General features: G+C 48.9%; 1 protein-coding gene and 1 long non-coding RNA gene across 8 annotated transcripts in view; one reads left to right on the plus strand and one right to left on the minus strand.

Annotated features, from left to right (window-relative positions):
- Window positions 1-3,449: 3,449 nt before the first annotated feature.
- On the minus strand, window positions 3,450-25,944 carry LOC307093409. Of its 2 annotated transcripts, none has more exons than XR_013812959.1 (3): window positions 25,807-25,944; window positions 9,978-10,175; window positions 3,450-4,423 (listed from the first exon to the last, which is right to left on the minus strand). It is a non-coding gene; the product is annotated as an uncharacterized lncRNA (long non-coding RNA). The 2 variants fall into 2 exon arrangements; XR_013812960.1 differs by having other exon boundaries at window positions 9,978-10,172; window positions 25,807-25,895.
- ZNF697 (zinc finger protein 697) overlaps window positions 25,389-27,146 on the plus strand; it is a 58,066-nt gene continuing 56,308 nt past the window's right edge. For 3 of the 6 annotated variants that reach the window (XM_079761479.1, XM_079761481.1, XM_079761480.1), the window contains exon 1: window positions 26,180-26,314. Coding sequence is in view for 2 of the 6 variants with exons in the window: in XM_079761478.1 (XP_079617604.1) it covers window positions 25,782-26,314 (533 nt within the window). In the remaining 4 variants the exon portion in view is untranslated. Of the gene's footprint in view, window positions 26,315-27,146 lie in introns of all 6 variants that reach the window. The other 3 variants (XM_079761478.1, XM_079761477.1, XM_079761482.1) reach the window with 2 other exon arrangements.

The following is a 27,146-nucleotide window of genomic DNA, read 5'->3' on the forward strand; positions in this document are numbered from 1 at the left end:
CCCCTTCCTCTCTGATAAGGAAAATGAAGAAAAGGAGAATGATATGTCAGTCTATACTAATTTACATGCTGACCAAGGAGGCTCTTCCCAGCTCTTTACGTCCTGTGTAAACCCCACAACAAGCGTGCTCTCCCATGCCCCACTTTATAGAAATAGTGGAAAATTCCACTTTGGATTATTTCTCTTTTTAATAATTTATTTTTAATCATAAATGACATACAGGATTATATCAGTTTCAGGTGTACAACCTAGCGATTCAACGTTTCTATACCTTGCAAAGGGATCACCACAATAAGTCTAGTAACCATCTGTCACCATAATTATGATCATGTTATTGATTCTGTTTCCTACACTGTACATTATTTTCCTATGCTGTACTTATTTTATAACTCAAAGTTTGTACATATATACATATGATATATATATATATATGTGTGTGTGTGTGTGTGTGTATATATATATATATATATATATATATATATATATATATATTATTGATTTCAGAGAGAAAGGGAGAGGGAGAGAAAGATAGAAGCATCAATGATGAGAGAGAATCAGGCTACCTCCTGCACGTCCCCTACTGGGGGTCGAGCCTGAAACCCAGGCATGTGCCCTTAACTGGAATTGAACCTGGGACCCTTCAGTCCGCAGGTCAACGCTCTATCCACTGAGCCAAACCAGCTAGGGCGAAGTTTGTACTTCTTAATCCCCTTCCCCTTTTCTACCCCTGCCCTCTGGGACCATCAATTTGTTCAGTTTGGGATAATTAAGGCCACATAGGGTGAGAAGCAGAATCAGGATATGCTCATAGATGGCTGGCCCAGTCACCCATTGTGGGCCATTGTTCTGCACCATTCAAAAGACTCAAGTGCTAGATCCTTCTCCTATGGAACTAAGCAATATCAATATATAAAGGTACAAAAATTAGAATGGCAGTTCCTAGGCACAAATCAGATTTTAGGCCACATGCTCCCAATGGAAAGAAGACCGTCTGTCTATCCTGTTTACGTGTTTGGGTGCATTCTTGTTCCCACATCCCAGCACTCGTGAGTATTCCATTTCTCTTCCTCTCACGAGGTGTAGCCTTACCCCTTGACCCTAAGTCATACTTCCTGGACACTGAAGTCACAACCCAGAGGCCCTTCCATACCTGTCACATGGGCATTATTTTCTTTGTTATTTACTAGGGGCCCGGTGCACGAATTTGTGCACCTTGAAAGGAACTGTGGGTGTGAGGCTGTGGTGGGCACAGAGGCAGGTCTCGGCCCATCCTCCGAGCCCCCGCCCAGCCCCTCCCACTGCAGCCCCCGGTCCCTGTCTGCCAACAGCCCCGCTCCCACTGCCACCGCTCCCACCCGCTGACTGCGCAGAGTGATTGGGGCCAGCGCCAGCAGCGGTTGTGAGCGGGCCAATGCCATCAGAGGGTGTGAGCGGGGCCATCCCTGGCAGCCGGTGCAAGCGGCGGCTTTGGCACTGGCAGTGGATGTGAGTGGGGCCGGTGCCCGGCTGCAGGTGCGAGCACCAGGCGGGACCGGGGCATGCATGGGAGCAAAGAGTTTTCAGTAACCACCAGAGGCTTGCCCCAATGACAGGGACCAGCACCCCGCCTTGGTCTGGTGCCCCCATTCACCTGCTCCACCATCCCGCTGTGCCCCCTGGTGATCAGCGCACATCATAGCAACCGGTTGTTCGGTTGTTCCGCCTTTCGGTCTATTTGCATATTAGGGATATATATATCCCCATGTACTTTCTAAAAGAGATCCAAGCCACACAATGAAAGACACTTCCAAACCCATTAAGAAAATAGTTAACAGATAAGAGTCTGTTTTCAAGTGGGAAGGAGGGCATTTAATAATGTTTACCATCGGCAAGTCAGAAATGTTCTCCTTAAATGTCCACAGCATCATCTTCAAGTGATCTCACAGTGCCTTGTGTAACATATACACGCATGTTTGTGTCTTGTGCCCCCGACCCCCATTAAGATCAGAGGTGCAGCTGTGTAACCCTCTGATAGTGTGCCCAGCATAGTGCTCCCCGCGCTGTAAAGATTTCATTCAAAAATCAATTCATCAGCATCTACTATGTGCCAGGGACTGTGGCTTAATACTGGGGATGTGGGGATGCAGGAGACAGATGCCTTTCCTCAGAGAGAAAGAAAAACAACATTGAAAGTATAGCCTTAGGGCCCTGGCCGGCGTGGCTCAGTGGATGGAGCGTCAGCCTGCAGACTGGAGGGTCCCAGGTTCGATTCCGGCCAGGGGCACATACCTGGGTTTGCGGGCTCGATCCCCCGGGGGTGGGGGTGCAGGAGGCAGCCGATCAATGATTGTCTCTCATCATTGATGTTTCTATCTCTCTCTCCTTCTCCCTTCTCTCTGAAATCAATAAAGAAAATATTTAAAAAATAAATAAAGTATAGCCTTAGGACTATAAGTAGGGATGTGCTGAAGTGCTTTGGGAGGGAGAAAAAGAACTCCCCGCCCCCATCCCAGCACAGTTTAGGGGAACAGGCAGGCTTCCAGCAAGGTTGCCTCTGAGCTGGCACTTCGGTTCTCCTTGAAGACAACCACATTGAAAGGCTGAAGGATATGGAGATAAGCAAAACTTAATCTGCCTGCGAACTGTTCTTCAAATTGCCTGACCTTGAGCGCTGAAGAAGTAGCCGGAGAAAACAATGACATTGACCAAGGCCTTAGCGATGTGAAGAAGTGCAAGACGGGTGCCAGGGGGAGCAGCGGAGGCCGCAGAGGGGCCAGGGCTGCCCAGGAAGGGCCCTGAGGAGGAGTGGAAGCTGGACGCTAAAGGTAGTACAGAGGTGCCGAGTAATTTTTAGAAGTGTTGTGATTAGATTCAGTGGCTGCGTTGAGCCTGGATACTGCTAATGTAGACAGTATCCCTCCCCACCCCACCCCACCATCACCTCCATGTCTGACATCTACTGCTATGAACATAGGGGGTGCATATATTCTTTTGAATTGGTGTTTCGGGGTTCTTAGGATATGTTCTCAGATGTGGGCTCACTGGATCAACCCGCAATTCCATTTTTAATTCTTTGAGGAAAGCCCACACTGTTCTCCACAGTGGCTGCACCATCTGCATTCCCAGCAAGAGTGCACGAGGGTTTTTTCCTGTTGTCCACATCCTCACAGCACTCTGTTGATTTGTTGATAGTGACCATTCTGGCAGGTGTGAGGGGATAGCTCAATGTGGTTTTAATTTGCATCTCTCTGATGAGTAGTGACATTGAGCATCTTTTCATATGTCTATTAGCCACCTGTATGTCCTCTTTGAAGAAGTGTCTATTCAGGTCTATTGCCCATTTTTAAAAATATATTTTATTGATTTTTTACAGAGAGGAAGGGAGAGGGACAGGGAGTCAAAAACATCGATGAGAGGGAAACATCGATCAGCCGCTTCCTGCACACCTCCTACTGGGGATGTGCCAGCAATCAAGGTACATGCCCTTGACCGGAATCGAACCCGGGACCTTTCAGTCTGCAGGCCGACGCTCTATCCACTGAGCCAAACCAGTTAGGGAATGTTTCCCATTTTTTAATTGGATTGTTAGTTACTTTAGTGTTGTTTGAGTTGTTTATTAATTTTGCAGATTAACCCCTTATCAGATGTATCAGTGGTGAGTATGTTTTCTCATTCAGGCTGTGATAAGTATGATGAAGACTATAAAGTGATCCCTTTATACGAAAACACCAAAACCGCTCCTTTCACAGTATTGTTCTTATCATCACTATGGCAACGACAGTGAACCACAATGATAATGACTAGTAGAGTTGAGTCTCTTGTTTGGCACCTGAAGCAACTCAGTAAGGTATGTTTTGAACTTGACAAGGTGACTCTGACTGCAACTAAAAAAAAAATAAAAAAATCAATGAATAATGGATAAAGTTAACCACCTGAGAAAGTAACCCATCCTGAGAGAAGGTAAATGCCTGACAAAGGAGCTGTGGGAACCACCAGATCAAATTAAGGGAAGCAGAATACTGTTTCATCCAAACATATTGCATGTTTAAAAGAAAGAAATCAATATAATCAATGGCGTTCTCATTTTTTCTGCAGGGAGAATATATTAATAGAAAAAAGAAGATGTCCAAGAAGATGATGGAAGGCGAGTCTTGGCTTTTACCCAGCACTGTTCCGGCAGAACGAGAGGAAGACAGTGAACATGACCGACAGGAGCGCCGTGGTCATCAGCAAGGCGTGCTTGATGTGGAGCGGGGAGAATTCGTCTCATTTTATCGTGTCTGTAGGAACATATCCCTTCCGATAGCGCAATTGCCTTTCTTTACCATTCTCTTGAGTAATTATTTTATTTTCCAGACACTCTGATGCCAGGGAGGGGCTGCTGGGTGGAACTGTTCTCTCAGATCCATGACAAAATCTCTCCAATCTTTATCATCTTTAAGTCCTGTGGCAAAGGAGAAACAGGCAGGAGTCAAGCAAGGGGGTGAGGGAACTGTACACGAATGTCACAGCCATAGACAGGCATCCCCCCTCTTCGTGACCACGGGAGCTTTTAGGTTGGTGTGGTCTGGGAGTTAGGCTAGCAGCAGTCTCTGAAACTCTGGTCAGCTCAAGGGGCTCTGATAAAATCCTGAACTCTCTGAGAAGTCCTGAACTCTCCAAGGATCTGATGAAAGCTACTAACCCTCTCACCTACACTGTGCAGTTCTGGGGATACAGGTACCTCCTGCAGCCTATTCATGAGTCGCCTAGGATCTATGAACGTCTTGTTAGAAACCCATGTTTACATGGACTGGGTATGGTAACAAAATGCAAAATAGCCATCATAATAACACAAATATTATTGATCATTTTTAAGTGCTAGGTAAGTATAATTTAGTAAATCCTCACAGCCCTACGGGGTAGGTACCTCTATTATTCTTCTTTTACAAATGATAGCTCTGAGACATATTGTTGTATTTATACCCAACTTTATAATTTAGAGAAGGAAAATGATTTACCAAAGGTTACATGACGATAGGTCGTAAATTTAGGATTAGAGCTTTTCTTTAAATCTCTAGTTGAACTTCTAATTGTGCTGCCCTGGAATCTTTCAAAAAAATGAACTTGAAGATCCTCCCATGGATAAAATAGCACATTTAATTTAGAAACAACACAAAAGGCTTGAGTGTCATAACTACTGATGACAGGCAGAAATCAGGGATTCTATTGCCTGAGAATTTGTCCAATATTGACATTGACTGAGAAATGTGAGTCTTGGTATGGTAGACAGAATAATGTCCCCCCTCAAAGATGGCCACCCCTTAATACCCTGAACCTATGAATATGTTACCTTATATGGCAAGCAAAGGGACTTTGATCAAGAAGTTTGAGATGGAGGGATGACCCTGGGTTATCTGGAGGTTGGGGGGAAGTAGTCACTGGAGCCCTTATCAGAAGGATGCAGGAGTCGAAGTGGGAGAGGCCACGTGATGATGGAAGTAGCGGGTGGGGTGATGTGCTCTGAAAATGCAGGAAGGGTCCAGGAGCCAGGAACACAGGTGGCCCTAGAAACTGGAAAAGGCAGGGAAACAGGTTCTCCCCAGAGCCTCCAGCAGAGCGCCTTGACCTTACAACTGACTGCAGATTTCTGAACTCTAGAACCCAAAGGGAGTAAACGTGGGTTGTTTTAAGCTGCCATGTGTGAGACTTGGCTATTGCAGCAACAGAAAACTAACATACTTGAAAACCATGCAAAATTAAAAGAAAAAAAAATGTCACCCAGGGCAGAGATTAAATAGCACTGAAACAGAAAATTTTGAGACGGGAGGGGTAGAAGGAACATGAATAGACCCGCTGCCCACCTCGCCTCTCATTAACCAGGGAGTTTACATGAAAACAAACAAAATCCTGGGTAGTCTTGGTTAAGCCTGGTTAAAATACAAACTTTAACCGAGTTAATTTGAAGACCGATTGGCTCTATTAAGTGGTTCATGAATAGGGCAGCATCACAATTAGCCATCAGAAGGGTGCTTGGAGAAGTTGTGCAAATGGAAGGCTTTTATAGGCAGAAGGGTGGAGCATGGCAGTTATTAACAAGAGAATAGAGCCCTAGCCAGTTAGGCTCAGTGGATAGAGGGTTGGTTCAGTGTATAGTGTCGCCTGCGAACTGAAAGGTCCCAGGTCCGATTCCGGTCAAGGCCACTTGCCCGGGTTGTGGGCTCAATTCCCCAGTGGGGAACTTGTAGGAGGCAGCTGATCCATGATTCTCTCTCATCGTGGATGTTTCTATCTCTCTCTCCCTCTTCCTTCCTCTCTGAAGTCAATAAAAACATATTAAAAAACAAAACAAGAGAATAGAAAGGATTATTTTTAGACCAGGGCATCTTTAGGGGGAAGAGAACGGAAGGGTTTTCATTAAGCAGTCTGCCTCTTCTTTACCTGGGGAATGAAGAGAGCCCATGTGACTTATCTCGTTGGTGCCTGAGCAGAAAATTTCAGGTAATTGATTAAAATTTTGTGTCTGGAAGAGATTGAAATAGCAATTAGGTCAAGTATTAAATCTAGGTTTGGTATCATGGGCTTTATAGCACAGTAATGCCATTTGGGGCCTGTGGTTTTCTCTTTAACAGTATCAACTGGAAAAAAAAAATATATATATATATTGACTAGGCGTTTCATCACCAAAAAAAAATTTATTCAGGAAAAAGAAAGGGCTGCACGCAGGGCATGCAGACATGGCAGGCCAGGTGCACACTCTGCCTGTTGTGCCAAGACAGATGGCATTTACCGAAGGGAAAAGGGGGTTAAGGGAAGGGGAGTTAGAGCCACAGGCCTTTATTATAGACATAGAGCTCTTCCTGTAGGGCTCTCACCATTACACAGAGTTCAAGATCTTTCCTAAGCCCTAGCTCCCCCCATAGGCCTTCCACACTGATGCTTAAAGTTCCCGTTAGTCTAGATCAATAGCCTACAGTGAGAGACAGGATGATGGGACCAGAGAACTCTCCCCACCGTCCCCTTCCTACTCCTCAAGCATCTACTTCCTGGAGTGATTATTGATTAGGGATGCTGGAGACCAGAGATGGGAGGCAGAAAATGAAGGACAGTATACTGCCTACCCCCCAACCAGTTCAAAGGGCTCGATTTTGAGCCAGGGAGGAGTCTCTGAGGGAGTGAAGCTCCAGATGGGATCCGAAGAAAGAGAAGATGTGAACTAGGCCCTTAGAGCCTTTCAGGGGGAAAGAGACTCAGTGAAAAGGGGAAAGGAATGCTCCACACAGGAAATAGTGAGTGCAGATCCTTCAGGGGCGTGGGGGGGCGGGGATGGGGAGACCGCATACAATGTTCATGAAGCTGAATGAAGAAGGTCAATGCATGAGCATCCTTCCTCAGGATCTTTGGCTGCATCATTGGCAGAGATGGTGGTGTCATCACCATGAGCATCAGCAGATAGCAGAAGGGAGGCAAACCCATGCAGCCATGTAGGCAAGTTGGGCAGGAACCATGGGATTCAGCCTTGCACTGTTAATGTCATGTAAGAACATGGAAGGCACATCTCAATAAAAGGATCTTCTGTGGCTGGAGGTGCAGTCCTCTGACACACCTCTGAAGATTGAAGCTCTGTGATCCATGCCTAGAGAAGGTGCAGTCTGGTCTCTCCATGCCACCAGGGTCTCAGGCAGGCGTGAGATGGCAGAGGACCCTGGCACTGTCACTCCTTTAATGGTTGCCATGAACAACGGAAGTGGAGTTCAAGATAAAATGGGCATGCCCAACGGGCATAGCTCAGTGGTTGAGCGCTGACCTATGAACCAGGAGGTCACAGTTCGATTCCCAGTCAGGGCACATGCCCGGGTTACAGACTCGATCCCAAGTGTGGGACGTGCAGGAGGTAGCCGATCAATGATTCTCTCTCATTGTTGATGTTTCTATCTCTCTTCCTCTCTGAAATCGATAAAAATATATTTTTAAAAAATAGATAAAATGGGCATCTCTAAGTAGACACCAGACAGGAAGTTTCATCCCATTTCATCTCCTGTCATTACCAAAATGAATCAAGTGAAGACACAGGTACTTTCCTGCAGAAGTCTAGCTCGAGCTGGTATAACAAAATACAGTAGACTGGGTGGCTTAAATAACATTTATTTCTCACAGTGATGGGAGCCCCTGGCTGAGAACTCTAGTCCTTGTCTTGTTTGTTCCAATCCTAGAAACTAAAGTCTTGGCCCTGCCCCTCCGTTCCCTGGCTACGTTCCCAATGCTACCCGATATCTTGCCAGGCTTTCTTGAGGCTCTGCACTGCCTACCTGCCTGGTTATTTACATGCCACAACTCCCTGGATGTCCTCAGGTTACCCACTACCGAAGCTTCGCCCAACCTGGGACCATGGTCAGGGTTGGGGGCCTTAGTTTTCGCCTGGTTAGGCCATCACCAGCACTAACAGAACCTCAGTTCTGACCCTAAGCTCAACCCTAATCGAGGTGAAGGGAGAGCGATAAGGATAAGTGGAGGAGACAGGACCTTAAGCAAAAGTTAGAGGTGGGAATGCTTAGCGGATGGATATGATCTTAATAGGCCTTAATGGTCCAGGGAAGCTTTACATGCGACAGGGCCCTGAGTTTCTGAGGGAGCACAAAAGGATGTCTTGGATTCTTGGTTCAGTTCTGCTGGAAGGCTTGATGTACTGATGGAGAGTTTACGGTCAACAGGCCAAGTTCAAATCAAATTAGATCTACAGGTTCCGTGCAGTGGCCTTGCCCCTATGTACGCTGCAGGGGTTCTTACTGGAGTCCGTGTATTCCTCAGGGTCCGTGTGCAGGCTTTGGGAAACAGCACACTGATGAGTGCTCTTCTTGAGAGGAGGCTCAGTTGCTTCGATCTGATTCTCATTCGGGCTTGTGATTGACAACTCTTGAGTTAAGGGATCAGACATTTTTTATCAACTCTTTCTCCCCGCTCTGAGTTCTCTAGAACTTTCAAGTCGTGAATAGTGAAGACACATATTTTGATTATAACAGATAATTACAGACAACAAGCAACACGCTCCTCCTTCTCAGCTCAGACACGGGGCTTCCCTCACCCTCAACCATGGTGGCCATGCAGTTTATGTTGCCTTTTAGTCGTCAGGGAAGACCTGGGCCAGGGATCTAACCTGCAACCTAAGTACATGCTGAGGACCAGAAGACAAGACATGTGGAGAGCAGCTACAGTGTTCGGACAGGTTCAAGCCTTGGACTAATGAGAGGGCACAGTCTTCGAGTGGCCACATGCAAGTCCCAGCTTGGAGGGCAGAGCCCTCCCAGCACAATTATAGACAACAGCTATAGTTATAAGCTTGGTTCTATGGTCCAAACACGTGGCCCCACGTGCCTGAGTGACGTGGGCTTGATAGAGTTCAGGTGCATGTAATTGAGTAGGATTGAAACCCAGGAGAATGTTGTAAACATCTTGACCACGCCCTTACTTTGCCTGGTGGAATCTGGCTATAAAATAAAGACACGTAGTCCATGGCACTGTCGCTAGCTCTCCATCAGAGAGGACAGCATCCCACCGAGATCCAGCTTTCATTCTCTTGTCTGTCTTTTCTCAATCCTTCACCGCCCCCACTCAGGTTCACCCTTGGCCGTGCTGGCGCGGCACAAAGACACAGTCCTGCCCCGAGAGGAACTTAAAATGTAGACAGTGGCTAATGGGACTAGGATGTTTGTGGGAAAGATGTGAGTCTTCTTGGTTAATAAAACAAATCTGTCCACTGGACCACCAGATGGCGCTCAAGAGATTACAGTTTAGCAAAACAATTACAGAAAGAAAGAAAGGGGGGTGGGGGAGGGGGTGGGGGTGGGGAGGGAAATCTACCCCCTGGAAGAACAAATAGCACTATGACTTCTATTTCACATGTACTTTTAGGTTCCATCAAGCTTCTAACTGTTACATTCCCCAACCCCAGGGCTCTGGGTGTGATGTTTCAACAGGGAGAAACACCCTTCCCACACCATCCCTGCCCAGCCCACACTAACCTGTAGGCGGCGCCCTTCCCAGCGAGACCAGGAAAGAACTGACCATCTGTGAGGTGTGCTCAGGGAGGAATGTTCTCCTTTTGGATGGAGGGCTGATTCTTAGCTGAGTTCCACACCCAGTCCAGGGTCCTTTGGGGGCAAGCCACGTTTCTCCTCTCTAGCTGCTCTGATCCGGCCTTCTCCCACTCTGCTCATCTGCTGCGTAATTTGAGTAAATAATGAAATATGTTGCTTTTTTAATGTGCCATCTCTTCCAACTGTACACAGCTTTTCAAAATATTTTAATTTGATTATAATAAGCTCATTAAAAGAAATGCAAACAGAAATTAATGACTAAGAAAGGGTGTGATTTCTCCATAATTCAACTCTTGGGGGATCTGTTATATTCATCTAGAGCAGGGTCTCTTAACCTTTGAACTATGGGTATTTGGGGCCAGAAAATTCTTCATTGGGAGGACTGCCCTGTGCATCCTGATGTTTGGCAACATCCCTGACCTTTAAACACTAGATGCCAGTAGTCACCACCAACACCACCCTCATCACCACCACCCAGTGTGACAAAGAAAAACATATCCCCAGATATTGCCAAACGGCTTCACGCTGTGCGTGCTTTTCTGCAACTTGCTTCTCTTCCCTTTTTTTTTTTTTAAAAAAAATCTTCATAACACATCTTGATCATCTTTCCATTTCTAAACATCCAAGTCTATTACATTCTCCACTGTTTCGTGATTTCTTTAACTTGATATCTTCCATTGATGATCACCTGGATCTTTTATTTTTAATATTTTTAAATATATTTTTTATTGATTTTTTTACAGAGAGGAAGGGAGAGGGATAGAGTCAGAAACCTTGATGAGAGAGAAACATCGATCAGCGGCCTCCTGCACACCTCCTACTGGAGATGTGCCCGCAACCAAGGTACATGCCCTTGACCGGAATGGAACCTGGGACCCTTCAGTCCGAAGGCTGACGCTCTATCCACTGAGCCAAACCGGTTAGGGCTCATCTGGATCGTTTTAAATTTTTCTGACTAGTATTACATGTAGCTGGGTGAAAAAATAGTATTTAAAATCCAAACCGTCTGTAGTCATTTCTTCCTTTTAAGGGGATATTTCCTATCAAAGGGAAACGCACATCTAACTGCTCCCCTTTTATTTATACATCCCGATGGGTCAAAGAGGGAAAAGTCTGAAATGCAAAAGCCTCTATCCATTTTCTGTGTTGCCAGAGCTTGCGGCCAAATTCACGGTCCCTTGAGTATAGCCTATCGTTGAAGCTTTAGAGATGCAAAGAGAGGCTGAGGACTGACGCAGCACAGAAAGCAAGTTTGCTCTGCATAACAAAGGCAGACATTGTTACCCTCCCTGGAAACGTGGAGCTGATGAGACTGTGAGATAAGTCCTGGGGTGAGGAGAGCAGGTCTAGTGACAATCCGGACAGGAGCCCGAGGAGAAATGTAGACAGTGAGAAATGATTCCTGGGAGGGCATTTATGTATGAGGATGTCAAATATGAGTTTTTAAAATTGAGTATAACCTACATAATATGTTAGCTTTAGGTGTACAACATAATGATCCAATAATTGTATATACATTGCAAAATGATCACTGATAGATCCTCCCTTCCCCCAACTGATGGACGGAGTATGACGTAAACTCCACCTGCAGCCGGACATTCCTGAACACCTTATTTGGACTGTACATTGAACCACCAATCAGCACCTGCCATATACCCTAAGCCCCCAATTCCTAAATCCCTAGGCCCCTAACCATGTGCCTTACATGAAACCACCAATCAGTGTGTGCTGAGTGCCCTAAGCCCCGTCCCCTCCTTTCCTCCCCTTAAAAGGCACTCTCACCCCCACCCCGGCAAGCTCTCTCAATCTCTCTCTCTCTCTCTCTCTCTCTCTCTCTCTCTCTCTCTCTCCCCTTTTCCCTTCTGGAAGGCGGCCGGCAGGGTGATCTCCAATAAAGCCTGTGTCCTGGTATCCCATGGTCTCCGGCCCTCTGTTTCATCTTCCAATCACCACAGTAAGTCCAGTTAATATTCATCACCAGACAGAGTTACACGTTTTTTCTCACAAGTATTTTCAAGACCTATTCTCCTAGCAACTTTCAAATGTGCAATGCAGTGTCATTAACTATGTTATCATGCTAACCTTGTATTCCCGTGGTTTATTAGTTTTAAAACTGGAAATTTGTAACTTCTGACGCCCTTCACCCATTTCGGCCCTCCCCGCCACCCAGTTTACATTCTCACCAACAGTGCACCAGGGTTTCATTTTCTCCACACACTCACCAAGGATTCTTTCTTTCCTTTTGTTGTTGTTGCTAATCCTCACCTGAGGGTATTTTCCCCATTGATTTTAAGAAAGAGTAGAAGGGAGGGAGGGAGAGAGAGAAACATTGATGTGAGAGAGACACATCAATTGGTTGCCTCTTGCGTGTGCCCAAAAACTTGTAACCCAATTACCAGTATGTGCCCTTGACCGAGAATCAAACCCACAACGCTTAGGTGTGCCACTCTAACCACTTAGCCACACCAGCCAGGACTAATCATCTAAATCTTGATCTGCATGTCCACAACTGCTGACCAGCAGGAAGGCTCTTATTTTTTCGGTGTTCATTTCTCCAATTATTTCTGACAATTACCCCCAGGAATATACTAGGTGTACCGGTTACTAATGCGTATTTTTTCCAATAGATGGAGTTACACACACATATATATGTGATTTGATATGTATGCTATTTTGTTGTATTGACAACAAGTTTGAAAACTTCATATGTCAAATTTTCTGAAGGTGTTAACATCATAGATATTTTTACGCTTAAAAATGTCGAATTCCGTGCCCAAAAGAGAGCGTTTGCGGGAAGTTTTAATTCATTGCTTTATTTTGAAGAAAAGTGCTGCTGAAAGTTATCATATACTTAGGGAAGCTTATGGCGAACATGCTCTGTGAGTCCTTAGAGATACAATCCTAGCATTTCTGCCACAGCCTTACCTTCCCAGGGCTCACAGGTACCCTGGGAATAGTGAGGGGTTGTTTGAGTGAAGGTGGTAGAAAGAATTATTCTACATTATTCCTGAAACAGCTGCTCCTTCTACCTCAAGATGCTACAGCTCGGTTGGCCCCATCCTAGACAGCGTCCCTTATTCTTGGCCGTCTGGTCTGTAGGGGCCCGTTGAGAGTCCCTACTGTCCTGCCTCCCTCAGGACTCTCCAGTTCACTAGACAGCCTGTACATTTTCTGAACCCCAATTACAGACAAGGTTCTATTCTTTCCAACCAATGTACTTTGACCAAGTCATCCCACTGTACCCAGGATTTTCCCAGTTAGCACCGAAAGTCCCATTGTTACAGAGAACCGGAATAATCAAACAATGCCGGAGAGTTTGGAGTCACATTTTATTACTCGCGGGTCCAGAGGAAAATGTCTCTCAAATTCTGGGCCCCAACATGCAGGAATTTTCCCTATTTTTATGTTTTTACCTTCTTTGTCTCCCAAATATGGGGTGTTTCCGGCCCCCTTTGCAAGTTCTTAAAGAGCCCCTATGTGCTGGGGCCTTGAGACCTCAACCAAAGGCCTGGCCTGGTGCCAGCACCGATAATTTTTGTCCGGGGAAGGTTTACTGGCCTCTCTGAAGTGGGAGCAGTCTCATTTTCCTTATTATTTAAGCAAGCCAGCATTTACAGAAGCCAAATAGCAGGGTTAAAATTTCAAACAGCAGTTTTTATATAAGATGGATGCATCACCATGTCCCCCCAACCCTCCTCAGTCCCGGTAAAATAGGGATGACCTGTCACCCAGACACCAACCTCGCTTCTGTTTAATTTCCTCCAAGTCTCCCATGGCAGCTGGGAAGCGAATTGCCCAGAGCACACACAGGACCTTTAGGGGAGAGTGTTGCTTATCTACATGCAAGAGTATTGGTTCGGCCTCCACAAGAAAATTGAGAATTAACAAAACAAAAAAAAATTCTTTGACCCATAATCAATCGGAGAGCCTGACGTACATCTGGCAGACCTGATTCCTCCTGGCCACGATGTACCACGTCTCGCCAATTCTTGGAGAGTCTGGAGCTGGAGAATCGGCTGGCTTTCCAGACCAGGTCACTTGCATGAAGGCAAGACGCAGGGGGAAGCGAGCCAGATGTCGGAATTACCACAGATCATCACCAAAAAGAGGTACACGGACCCTGGCCAGGTATAGTCCACACACCCTGGCGACTCATCCGGAGAGATCTTGAGACCAGATGGAAGGCTCAACTCTGTAAAATGAGTGTCAACCAAGGAGAGAAAATCCTCGTTCTAATGGCACCGCAGACTGACGCAAACAAGAGGCGGAGTTGGCTACAGTGCATTCAGTTGGGAGCCTCATTGTCATTAGACAAAGAGGAAGAATGATAAAATATTCACAAGCCCATTGTTCCCAGAAAGCACGCTGTGAGCAGTGTTGAGTTTAGGCCTGGTCCTTATGCACCTTAAGCTCTCCAGGGGAAGAACGGTCTGAAACCAAAGTGCTCTTTACCAAATAGCAACAACAACAAAAGCCCTCCCTGCCCCCTCCCCCCCCCCCCCCGCCCCATCATAAAACTAGATTTAGGATAAGTGAAAGAAAAACAATAATGGATAGAATCGAGAACATTTTCCCCATTAATTTAATTGGGGGGGGGGGGCGGGGGAGGGGAGAGGAAGGAGGAAATGCCACTGTGGTTCAAAGCCAGTTCAGAAACCTTCCTGGTTATGGAATCAGTCAGAGCTGCGGTGGAGAACCACTGCTCTAAGGAACTGGTAAGACTCATTAGCATTTGAACTTCAGCTTGCTTCAGACCTGTTTTTCTTAAGTTAAACATGTCCTACCACAATCTTGGTTTTGCTCTTAATGTATGTTGCAAATCCTGTATTCAAATAGTTCAAAGAGGAATGGGATGCCCAACGTATGGAGGTTTTACTGCCTAGAACAGTGGTGGGCAAACTGCGGCTCACGAGCCACATGGGGCCCTTTGGCCGTTCCCTAGCTTGTCGTGCATTCTTTCCAAAAATCGGGACTTTTTTAAAAGGCCGCGCGACGCGGGACAAATTGTTAAAAATCGGGACTGTCCCACCAAAAGCGGGACGTCTGGTCACCTTACTCTAAATACTTCTTTTTCAGTTTACTCTGGAACCGTGGTTGGCAAACTGCGGCTCGCGAGCCACATGCGGCTCTTTGGCCCCTTGAGTGTGGCTCTTCCACAAAATACCACGGCCTGGGCGAGTCTATTTTGAAGAAGCGGCGTTAGAAGAAGTTTAAGTTTAAAAAATTTGGCTCTCAAAAGAAATTTCAATCGTTGTACTGTTGATATTTGGCTCTGTTGACTAATGAGTTCGCCGACCACTGCTCTGGAGCAAAATTATTCCACAACACAGTTTTAAAAAATATATGTTTTTCTATTGATTTCAGTGAGGAAGGGAGAGAGAGATAGAAACATTAATAGGAATGAAACAATGAGAAAGAATCATTGATCGGCTGCCTTCAGCACACTCCACACTGGGGATCAAGCTGGTAACCTGGGCATGTGCCCTGACCAGGAATGGATCGGTGACCTCCTGGTTCATAGGTCGATGCTCAACCACTGAGCCACGCTGGCCAGGCCACAGCACAGTTGTTGATCAGATGAGGTCACGTGTGAGGGGGCTTGTAAAGAGTAGACTGCTTACAAGGTACATTTATCTTGGTTAATACTACTTGGTGTAATGAGAGAATTCAACTGCATTCTGTGAATGTCCGTTAGGGGGCGCCCGTTCACTCCAAACTCCCTATGCGGCGCTATTCCAAATTCAGCAAGTGGGCAGCTTATTTTCTTTGCCTAAAGTGTCAAAGAAAGAGAGGGCCTCTCATCCTATAAATCGGGCATGATTATGATTATGCCCAGGAGGAGTCTCTTTTCTCTACACCTTTAGCCAATAAAATACCCTAAAAAATCGATTGGCTTTGAAGTCCATTTTTAGGGGACAAATAGTATGGCCAGCACTGCAGAAAAATAACTAATAAAGCACATATTATCAACTATATCAGGGAGGGGTAATGGGAGTGCAAACCACATGGGGGGGGGGCAAAAGAAACTGGCAGAAGTGGGAATAATTACTAAAGGTCTTTTTTTTAGTGCCGGGTGTTTTTACAAATATTGTTTCTCTCTATTACAGGGGTAAGCAAACGGTGGCCCAAAGGTCACGGCCATGCTCATTTGTGTATATGTTGTCTGTGTGGCCTCGCTGTACAAAGTCGAGGCCAGATGGCCCACAGAGTCTAAATTATTTACGACCTGGCCGACAACAGAAAAGGTTTGCTGACTCCTACTCCGTAACCACGTGAGATGGGAATGATTCACATTTTACTGATGGAGAGACTGACCCTCAGAAAGACGAAGGAACTAGCCCACGTCACACTCCTATCGAACTGCAGAGCTAGCCTTTGACTCAAAGTCACCCTTCTTCCCACAGCCCTGGGCCTTTCCGCTGTCCCTGCTCTGTGGCCTTGGCAAAGCTACAAGCCGCTCTGCGCATCAGTGTGCTCACATTCACAGTAGAGAAAGTAGCAATGCCTGATGGCGTTGTCGTGGGGAGTCAGTGAGGGGATACATTTAAAGCTCTCAGCACAGTCTCCGGCATATAAGCAGTGCTTGCTATTACCAGCCATTGTTTTCCCCAAACTCTGCCCTTCCGTGGGCACCAAATCTAGACATTTAAGGCTGACTGGACCCTGCCCACTTACTGCCACGCATTCACCATCTGTGGAGAGCGGCCACAGTGTTTGGACAGGTTCAAGCCTCGGACTAATGAGAGGGCACAGTCCTCTCGTGGCCACGTGCAAGTCCCAGCTTGGAGGGCAAAGCCCTCCCAGCACAATTATAGCCAACAGCTGTAGTTGTCAGCTTGAACCTATGGTCCGAACACGTGGCCCCACGTGCCTGAGTGACGTGGGCTTGATAGAGTTCAGGTGCATGTACTTGAGTAGATTCGAAACCCACGAGAATGTTGTCAACATCTTGACCACGCCCTTACTTTGCCTCGTGGAATCTGGCTATAAAATAAAGACACAGCTTGTAGTCCGTGGCACTGTCGCTAGCTCTCCATCAGAGAGGACAGCGTCCCACCCAGACCTAGCTTTCTTCTCTTGTCTGTCTTTTCTTCATCCTTCACCGCCCCCTCTGAGGCTCACCGAACCTGGCTGAGCTGGCGTGGCACATAAGGCGCCCAACGTGGGGCTGAGTATGCCACGGCCGGGCCGGCTCGCCACAACCATCCTCCTGACCGTGTCATTAAACAACACTACAAGTGGCCCACTGCCACTGAGGGGGGCCCCGACCACAGCAATTCTCCTTGAATAGAGATATAGGCAGCTGGAAAACGTATTCCATTTCTTCCCCTTCTCTCCAAGTAGCATTTCCAGCAGATGCGTGGTTCTGAAATGGAGACAGAGCTGAGAATCGGTCACGTGGCTGGTCTGCTAATGTAATCCCTCAGAGTCTCTGAAGTAGATCACTCTCTCTCCTAGGAACAGGTCCCGCTGCCTGCCAGCTCACTTCATAGCCTGTGTATTTCACGTGGAGGACCCTGCCCTTCCTTCGTTCCCCGCCACTCCAGTGAGCCCCGCCTACCTGTTCCTTGGCTCCCTCCACCTCTCAGCTGTTTATCAGTCCCAGACACACTTGAGTTTTCAGATTTAGAAACTGACTCCAGGATGAGGAATTGGGGTTGATGTAAGCAATATAAAGATAGAGGAGCTACGGGTGTGAGCCATGGGCTTCAATCCAGCCTGATCCACTGAAGGCCGGCTGGAGAGCTCAGCTCTCTCTTTCCCTTTCTGCTTGGTCAGCCCAGTTTTTAGTGTGGTCCCTGGAAACCGCTGGTGTTTTAGCCTGGCTTTTGGTTAAAACTGCATTCGTGTGTGTGTGTGTGTGTGTGTGTGTGTGTGTGTATATGGAATGATGCTGCAACCAACCGAGCCACCCAGCCAGGGCTGAAAGGCGACTTTTCTAATGAGAGAGAGAGAGAGAGAGAGAGAGAGAGAGAGAGAGAGAGAGAGAGAGAGAGAGAGAAACATCAATTGGCCACCCCCCCCCCCACATGCGCCCCAACCAGGGATCTAACCTGCAACTCAGGTATGTGCCCTGACTGGGAATCAAGCCCACAAGGCCAACCAGTGTGGGCAATTTGCAGCCAGTTTGTAACTAACAAACCACTGTCTTCCCCAGCCAAGGACACAAGAGTAAGTGGTTTAAAAAAACCTCCCTGCGGAGAGAATGTAGAAAGGGAGGGGGGAGGGGAAAGGAAAAAGGTTTTACTCCTTAAGCAGAGAAGCCAGCACTCTCGAGGCTTGACCAGATAGAGTTGCCAGGTGTTTCTCATGAATTCTGGGAAGGCCACCACAAAGAAGAAGGAGGGACTTTGAGAATGAATCTGTACCAAAACAGTCAGCAGAGGAATGCTGACGCCTATAGCCAGGAGGGTGTATAACGCCCCGGACCCCCAGCCAACGTACTCTTCAGATTGGCTGAGAGCCCGTCTGCGCTTCATAAGCCAGATGTATAGGTTTGCTGGCTTTGCTTTTCCAATAAAGGTGCATGCTTTCATTGCCGTAATAAACTGGCTTTTCACAGTGCAGTTAAGGCCTCTCGTATCAATTCATTTATATGAGAAGACAGGGATTGAGGAACAGCCCTCTCCCACGGACTTGGGGGCTGTCTGGTAACACCTCCCTGGTGACGGTGAGAGGTGCCAGATAACGTCATGGGGGGGTGTGTGTCTTCAAGGGATTAGAAATTACATTTTTAAAAACCTCTTACTCCCTGTACTATCTCACACACGTTTGGTTCCAGAATTCAGCCTCCAGCTCCAGGTCTGCTTGGGACGGAGACAGGCCCCTCATGACACCAAGAACCATGCCTGTCTACGTCACAGAAAACCTCCTCGGAGACAGGTCTCCAGCCCTCGGCATGTCTTTGCATTTCTACCCCAACACCCTTCCTTCCCGAGTGGGAACAGAACCAACTTACGTTTCATCACTTGTAAAACCGGAGTTAAAGGGCGTGCGATCTGGGATGCATTCCTGGAATGTTTCCGTGTCATTATGGGCTGAAGCCTGGGGCCCGCTGTCCCTGCCCTTCTGACTCTGACTGGGTAACCGCGCTCAGGCCACGGAAACTCTGAAACTCGGTTTCCTCGTCTGCACGGGGATAGGAATATCTACAGAGTCTACCCCCGAGGGCCACTGGGAGCTCAAAGGAGAGAGTGAATGTGAAAACACGTTAGTAGTCAACTGGACAAAGGTGCCCCCCCCCCCCCCCCCGCTAGCCTGGAGGGGAGGAGGATGTTAGATTGGTAAAGCAGTTCCCCAGGGAGAATCCCGACTTAACAGCACCCCCCTGACTTCTCTTGAGCCCACAGGTCAGAATATATAAGGGAGCAGGGTGCTTGCTAGAGAGAGCCATGGCCTGGAAGTGTGTGGCTCTCGGTCACGTTTCCAACACCACGAGATGCATGGATTTCGGTAAATCCCTTAAGCACTTCAGTTTCTTCATCTGTAAAAGAGGTGAATACTTCTATCTTCCCCAAGTGTTATGAAAATGAACAAAGGGAAACCTGGCTAACATGGAGTTAGGAGGCCACAAGGGGGCGCTCTCACACAGTACCACGGGATGTCAATTACAGGAAGCACGGCCAGCTACAGACCCCAGAAAGGTCAACAGGAAAGAACCACCAGTGACAGTCCTCAACGGGGAAAGATGTACATTGCCTCTCCCGCAAGAAATCCACCGCTCGGGCGACTCAGCCAATGAGAAACTGGCATCTGCCCGAGCTCTGCTTCTCTCCAATGGACTTTCAAACAACCCCTCCCAACGTCCTCCTTGTTCTCCATAGAATGAGTCCCTCTGTTGGTAGGACTTGCCTATGGCTTTTGCTATAGCTCGCTGTCCCACATTATAATGCTTTGCCGCTCCCTAGTAAGCACATTTTGCTAGCAAAATAACCGACATTTATCTTTCAGGTCAGGAGTATGAAAACCATGCTTTTCAGGCTTTCTAAGATATTTAGGATTTATTTTCAAGCTCAGGGACTTGTCTCCCTCACGTCTGTCTACCAGTATAGATACTTTCTTTTGCAGTCCCTGCCTCACTACCCCAGCGCTGTGTCCACTGCGCACACTCCTTTGCATTGTTCCCGATGTCATTCCGGACCTGGGCCCGCGCCTCCTCCTCTTGCCTCAATCCTGTCATTCTGAGCCACCATCCTGCCCCACCCCTTCCCCTACAGCATTTCAGGTCTTTGTTCTCACCTGACGGCACTCAGCTCCTATTCCTCAAGACTCAGCTCTAGTGTTGCCTCTGGGAAAGCAACCTCTGACAATCCCAATTTCCCTGTGCCCTTGCTGTGCTCACAGAGAAAGAGGGCTTCTCTCACCTTAGCTTCCGGGTCCTATGACACTCCTGAGTGGGCCACTGGTCTGGGCACTGAGGCAGCGATGACTGGCAGCCCTGGCCCCTAACTTAGCCCTGAGCTGGAGGATGAAGAGATGGGGGGAGGGGGAGGGTGACAGCCTCTTCCAGACAAGACTGAAGTTGGGGGGCGGGGGGTTCTGCAGAAGGGAAGTTAGATGTTGTTAGGAGAAGTGGGAATGCATGCTGAGCCGTTAAAGAAACAGTAGCCAAAAAAACCCCTATAAAAACAAACAAACAAACAAACAGTAGTCTGCACTGCAGTTTATCCAATGGCTTCTCTTCTTCCAAACATTTTATTTTATTTTTAAATTATATATTTTATTGATTTCAGAGAGGAAGAGAGAGAGAGAGAGAGAAAGAGAGAGAAACATCGATGATGAGAATCATTGATCATCTGCCTCCTGCACACCCCCTACTGGGGATGGAGCCTGCAACCCAGGCATGTGCCCTTGACCAGAATCAAACCCGGGACCTTTCAGTCCGCAGGCCGATGCTCTATCCACTGAGCCAAACCGGCTAGGGCCAAACACAGTTTAAAAAAAATGTCCCCATTTAAAAGCATGCAGTTACTCTGCACATGCGTGACTGTGCATTCACCACATTCCAAAGAGAGAGACCTCATTTTGTCTTAGCCCAGGGCTCTGAGTGATTTTTCTTCTCCCTTTTTGACAGCTAATGGCTAAACTACAAATGTGGTCACTTCCCACACAGGCGGTGTAAAACTGGTGGAGGGAAATTGGGGCGACTCCTACTCCACAGCAAAGGGTAAATAATAAGCAGGGAGATTGTCCCCTAGGATGCATTCAGGTCTAATTAGAAATAACAAGAATTGCCTGCCCCAGGGGAATGGAGTTCTTTGGCCAATTGAGCTATTTCCACTTATACTCACAAGAGAGGTTCTTATTGACTATTTTCCTCCCGTGACCACGACTGCATTGGGAATTGGGGGGGCTGGCCTCGGGGACGGAACTGCTGTAGTCACCTACTTCCTACGGCAGTTCAGAGGGGGGAGTTCACGCTCCAGAACCCTGGCCAGCGGCTCTATGATGTGTTAGGAAGGCTTCTGGGTTGGTTCACTCTCCTGGCTGCCATCTTGACCTCTGCCCAAGGACAATTTGAAACAATTATCTGGGGGTGAGGAGGACGAATGGGTGGGCCTTTTGTTGCAAAGCTGTGTCCTGGCGAATAGCTCTCTCTCTCTCTCTCTCTCTTTTATAAAAAAAATCCTCACCCAAGGATATTCTTCCATTGTTTGTTTTAGGAGAGAGTGGAAGGGAGGGGGAGAGACACATGGACTGGTTGCCTGCAGCATGTGCCTGAACCAGGGCCCAAGGATCGAGCTTGCAACTGAGGTACGTGCCCTTGACCGGAATGGAACCCTTCAGTCCGCAGGCCGATGCTCTATCCACTGAGCCAAACCTGCTAGGGCTGGCGAATGGCTCTTGTAATTAGGGTGACCTGCTTTAGAGCTGTCACAGAGGTGTAATTATTAATAACGCCCCTACTCTCACTCAACACTGTCCCATTGGGGATGATAAATGATACGGTCTCCCTACTTAAAGCGGGGTGAGTTCTTCCCTTCCGCAGCAGGGAAGCAGACCCTGGAGACGGCTTTCCATGCTCGGTGTTTTCACCCACAAGCCTTTGCTGTCACTCTGGAAAGCACAGGGAATTTCGTTTTCCCAGCCCGGCATGGCTCCCTTTGGGCTGTGGGCTAGAGGCAGAGAGAGGCAGAAAGACTATCTGGGAGCCAGGCTGGCATTCCTTCCTCCCTTCTCCAGCACAGCCAGCTTCGACATCAGCAGGTCTCTTTCTTGAGAACATGTCTACAAACCACAGTAGCCCAAACCTTCCTAAAACCCCGGTACTCATCCATCACCATTTCTAAACCGCCACCCTTGAAAGGCTGGGGTCTGAGACTCCTTCCCACGCCCACCTTCCTCAGCTCAGGCCTGCACAGCTAGGGAGCCGCACAGCAACGCCCCCCGCCCAGCTGCACGGAACTCCGGGAGCTCAAAATAGCTGGAGCCCGAAAGGGAATGTTTGGCTCCTGTAACTGGAAGTCTGGGGGTGTTTGGCTTCAGGCATGACCCAACAGGATCATAAGGATTGGCTTGTGCAGGTCTCTCTCTCTCTCTCTCTCTCTCCTCTCGTACACACACACACACACACACACACACACACACACACTTTTTCTCAGCTCTGCTTCCTCTAGTCGCCTATCACGTGTGCAGCAATGGAACAGCTTCATTGCAGGTGTTGACCATGTACCCTCCACTGAAGTGGAGGTAGAGACAGGCTCTGTCCCTCTTTAAACCACAAAGATTAAGGGCGGGAAGGGGGTTGTTTCCCCAAAGGTATTGTTGCCAAAAAAAAGGGGGATGGATGCTTGTGAGGGTAAGAAAAACAACGGATGTCCACCTTGTACTTGCGAGCTTAAACCATGTAGGCAAATCTAGCCAGGCCACCCCCCCCCCTTTGTTTGTCCCTCCCCCAAGCATTGTATATAGTTTTACACTCATTTTAAGTAAAATAAATTTTACATTAGAATAGTTTCTTAATGCAAGTGTGAGGAAGTAGTTTAGAAAAAAAAAGAAAAGCATAGTTACAAGAGATTATTCTTCCAAATATTAAAAATGTAATGCCATAGTCAGTAAAGCAACACTCCATGAAATATAGGAATATTAATGGAATATATTTTAAAATCCTGGAATATATCTAAATGCACATAAAATTAAATTTATTGTTATTATTTTTTCAATGATCAATTCCCCTTTAGAAAGGCGAGGATGAGAATAGTTACTTTACTTCAAAATGAAGGGAAAAAAAACAGGGGTAAAATATTTGCTTGATTAAAAAATAATGATAATAAAACCCAAACCCATGGGCTAACACGTTTAGATGTCCCTGATGTTGCTGTGTGCCTTTGGAACCTGCTGGAGTGCCTCCTCTTGAATGATTTAAAAAAAATATATATTTTTATTGATTTCAGAGAGGAAGAGAGAGACAGGAACATCAATGATGAGAGAGAACCACTGACCGGCTGCCTCCTGCACACTCCCCACTGGGGACCGAGCCCGAAACCCGGGCATGTGCCCTTGACCGGAATCGAACCCAGGACCCTTCGGTTCCCAGGCCGATGCTCTATCCACTGAGCAACCCGGCTAGGGCCTCTTGAATGATTTTCTATCACCTTCCCCCCCACCCCCAGGACATGAAGGGCGGGGGAGGGCGCCTGACGAGGAAGAAAGGAATGTCATTTCTGTCTGGTCTCAGACTGCTATCTTAGCTGGGAATGTGCAGTTCGTTAATTTCAATCTCAACATCTTCCACAGTGATTGGTAGCAGGAATTAGTTAATCCCGCAAGTATTTGTTGAATGCCTAATCTCTTATCTTTTCTCCCTCGGTCTTCACCCTCGGCCTCTCTCCAAGACCTTTCCCATCAGCATTCAGACATCCCCAAGGAGCTCTCATCTTACAAACCAAGGAACTAACCACACAGGAAAGCCTCCTCAGAGCTACCCTCCTTCCTTCCCAGCCGCCTCCCCTGCCCAACCGAATGTCCGAGGAAGTTCCCTCTGTAAGACCTGCGTTTTCTCACCTCCCCGGCCCTCCTCCGGCTCCTCCTGCTGTCACCGGAACTAGAGAGTTTATGGAAAGAGGAACACTTTCTGGGAACACAAACCTCTGCGTATGGCTTTGCTGCAGCACTTAAATAGTAATTGTGTGATGGCGAGCGGATGGGGAGCGTCCCGAGGGTAAGACAGGACTCGTAGCTACTCAATGAAGTCCTACTGTTGAGCGTTATCGTATGTCTACCCCAGTCATGGTGACTAGTACTGAATAAGTGGTAAATACATTATCGTTGAAGCAACTATTTGACCTGGATTGGCAACAAAAGAGAAGGGATGGAGATAATGAGTGAAATTCTCGGTTAGAAATGGAGAGGGTACTGTATGAGGAGCAAGGCAGAACATCCCTCCAGGGAGGGCGCAGTACACAATGTTAAATGCAACAGGCGAGTGTATCATCTTTTCAAACTGAACACTAAGAAGAGATTACTGGATTGGCCAAGATGATCAATGACCTCCCCTCTCCCCCCCACCCCCTTTTTGAGGGGTGGAGGGCAGTTTCGCTAGAATGTTGCCAGGCTGCAAACCCTGAAGGAACAGTAGTTTGTAGGGAAAAGGCAAGGATCACAGCACAGTGAATCCGAGTGGACAGTCAACAGTGACATGCAACAGGAACTTTGGGGAGGAAGGCGCTCACATCCATAACTTCTCATCAATTCTGCATCTTAAATGAATCCAGCCCATCTCCTCCCAGCGGTTAAGGCTCTCCCTCTCCCGAGAAAGGGAACAAGAAACACCAATGATGAGAGAGAGTCACCAATCGGCTGCCTCCCGCACGACCCCACCCGGGACCGAGCCCACAACCCAGACGTGTGCCCTTGACAGGAATCGAACCTGGGACCCTTCAGTCCGCAGGCCGATGCTCTATCCACTGAGCCAAACCGGGTAGGGCTGGATACCCTTTTCTTAAATGTAAACTAAACCCCTCACTCCAGTGCTCTAACTCATGCGCCCTTGCGATGGGAGAGGCCACGTGGATAAGACGGGTGATGATGACCTTTTTTTTTTTTCCGGACACGTTTTAGAGCATCCTAGAACCTCCTTTCCCAGCTCCTTGCGAGAGAACACAGCTTTAGTCATTTCGTCTCTCTTTGGCCCCTCTTGATGTTCCCACGAGGGCCCTGGGTATGCAGCTCCAGAATTAGACAGGAATGTGTGGAGGCTGTGATAGACTCTTGACAGGCCGGAGGTGGAGTTCCTCTCTCCTAGCCAACGTCCTCCTCCCCCCACCCCACCCCTCCCCCTCCCCTCCCCCTCCCCCCGCCCCGCTACGCGCGCCACAGCGGCCTTCACGTCCGTTTTGTAGGATCCAGGAAACTGAGTCCTGAAGGTGAATGAGGGGGAGATAAGCAGAAAGTCCAGGTCGTTCCTAACTCAGCAGCACACGGGTTTTTTTTGTTTTTTTTTGCGTGACTTATTGTTAATTCATGAAATTTGTTCTCAATCTTTTCATTTAATTACTTTTCTTGAAAAGATGCCTGGGACGCGGCCAGCATCGGAGGAGGAATGTCACAGTGAGGGTCAGGCTGGCAACAATCAGCCCTTATGGTTTTGAGGACGAAGCGCCAAGATCTTAAGGAACCCGAATTCCTAGTGAGCAGTGAGCGGTCAAGTTCTTTCATCCTCCTCCCCGCTCCCCCCGGTAGGATTCGGGAGGTTAAAAAAAAAAAAAAAAAGGAACCAAGAAAAAGAAAATGATTAAAAGGCAAGTCAACCCACCCGACACTTCCTCCTTTTCTACAGAAAAGGCCTCTCCGCCGCAGGGTCTTCCCGCAGCCGACAGCGCAGCGCAAGCCCCCCAGGAGGGGACCGCCGCCTGCGCGCCGAGCGCCAACTCCAGGGCGGTGACCGCGTCCCCGGAGCGCGCGGCTGGGCCCCGGGTGCGGCCCCCGCGCCGCTCCCTTCCCGGGAGCGCTCCGGGATGCAGGGAGCGCCTTCCTCCAGTCCCGGGGTCCCCGTCAGGTCGGAGATGCCGCGGTGGCAGGAAGTCCCCGGGAACTACAAATCGAGGCATGCCGGGAACGGTCCCCTGCTCCTCCCAGGAAATGTCCTTTGTCCAGCCCCACAGGAAGCCCCAGCGAGGAGTCCGCCGGGCAGCTCGCCAGTCGGCCAGCGAGCCAGCGCCGCCGCAGCTGCCGCCGCCGCAGCACAAGGGCAGGCGCGCCGCGGCGCAGGGCTCGGGCCGGGCGCTCGCCGCCCTCGCTCCCGGCCGCCCGCCGCCGCGCAGGTAGGAGCGTGTGCCCGCGGCTGGGCTGCCCCGCCGCCTGGAGAATGGGGGCTGATCCAGACCCGATCCGACCGCTGCGGGGGTGGGTGTGTGCGCCCCAGGGTGGTGGGTGGCGGACCGGCTGGGTGAAGTTGTGCCTCGGAGACAGGACCGCTGTCCGCTCCTCCGGGGCGCAGGGGGTGCCCCCGTGGCCCCCAAAGCCGGGCTGAGCTTCTGTCGGGGTCGGGGGCGAGGGGCGGGGAAGAGGAGGCTGAGAGGCGAGGGAGGGGGCAGTGCTGCGAGAGGGAGTGGGACCGTCCCGCCGACCACCGAAGGGGGCATCCGAGACCCTCGGAACCGCGCAGCCCAGGGAGGAGCTTGGAGGCGAGGAGATGAAGGGCTTTGTGTGCAGCTGCCGGCGGGGACCGGCTGCGCTCCCCGCGCCGTGTCTGTCCGCGCCCCCGGCCCCACTCTGGGTGCAGGGGCGGGGTTGGGGGCTCCGAGGAGGGGCAGCGCGGCATCTGGGATCCTTAGGAAATGTGCTCTCCTTCTCCCCTCCGCTCCATTCCAGCCCGACTCCGGCGGGGCTGCCATCAGACCGGGCGAGCGGCACCGGGAGGATGGGTGGGTGGAGAGGTGGGTGGAGAGGTGGGCAACAGCTCGCCGCCGGGAGGGTGGCCGCTTAGCTCTGGTAGCCTTCCCGGAGCCAGCAGCCCCTGTCTGCCGGCGGGTGGGTGGGGGGCGCAGCTGATGCCGTCACCCAGGGAGCATGCCGAGGCTCAGCCCCGAGCGTGGAGGCGTGGGGGGCGGGGGGAAGCGCGCGTGGGGAGGAGCGGGCGAGCGGAGGCTGAGC

The sequence above is a fragment of the Cnephaeus nilssonii genome, assembly GCF_951640355.1.
Source record: "Cnephaeus nilssonii genome assembly, chromosome: 21".
Classification (NCBI taxonomy): Eukaryota; Metazoa; Chordata; class Mammalia; order Chiroptera; family Vespertilionidae; genus Cnephaeus; species Cnephaeus nilssonii.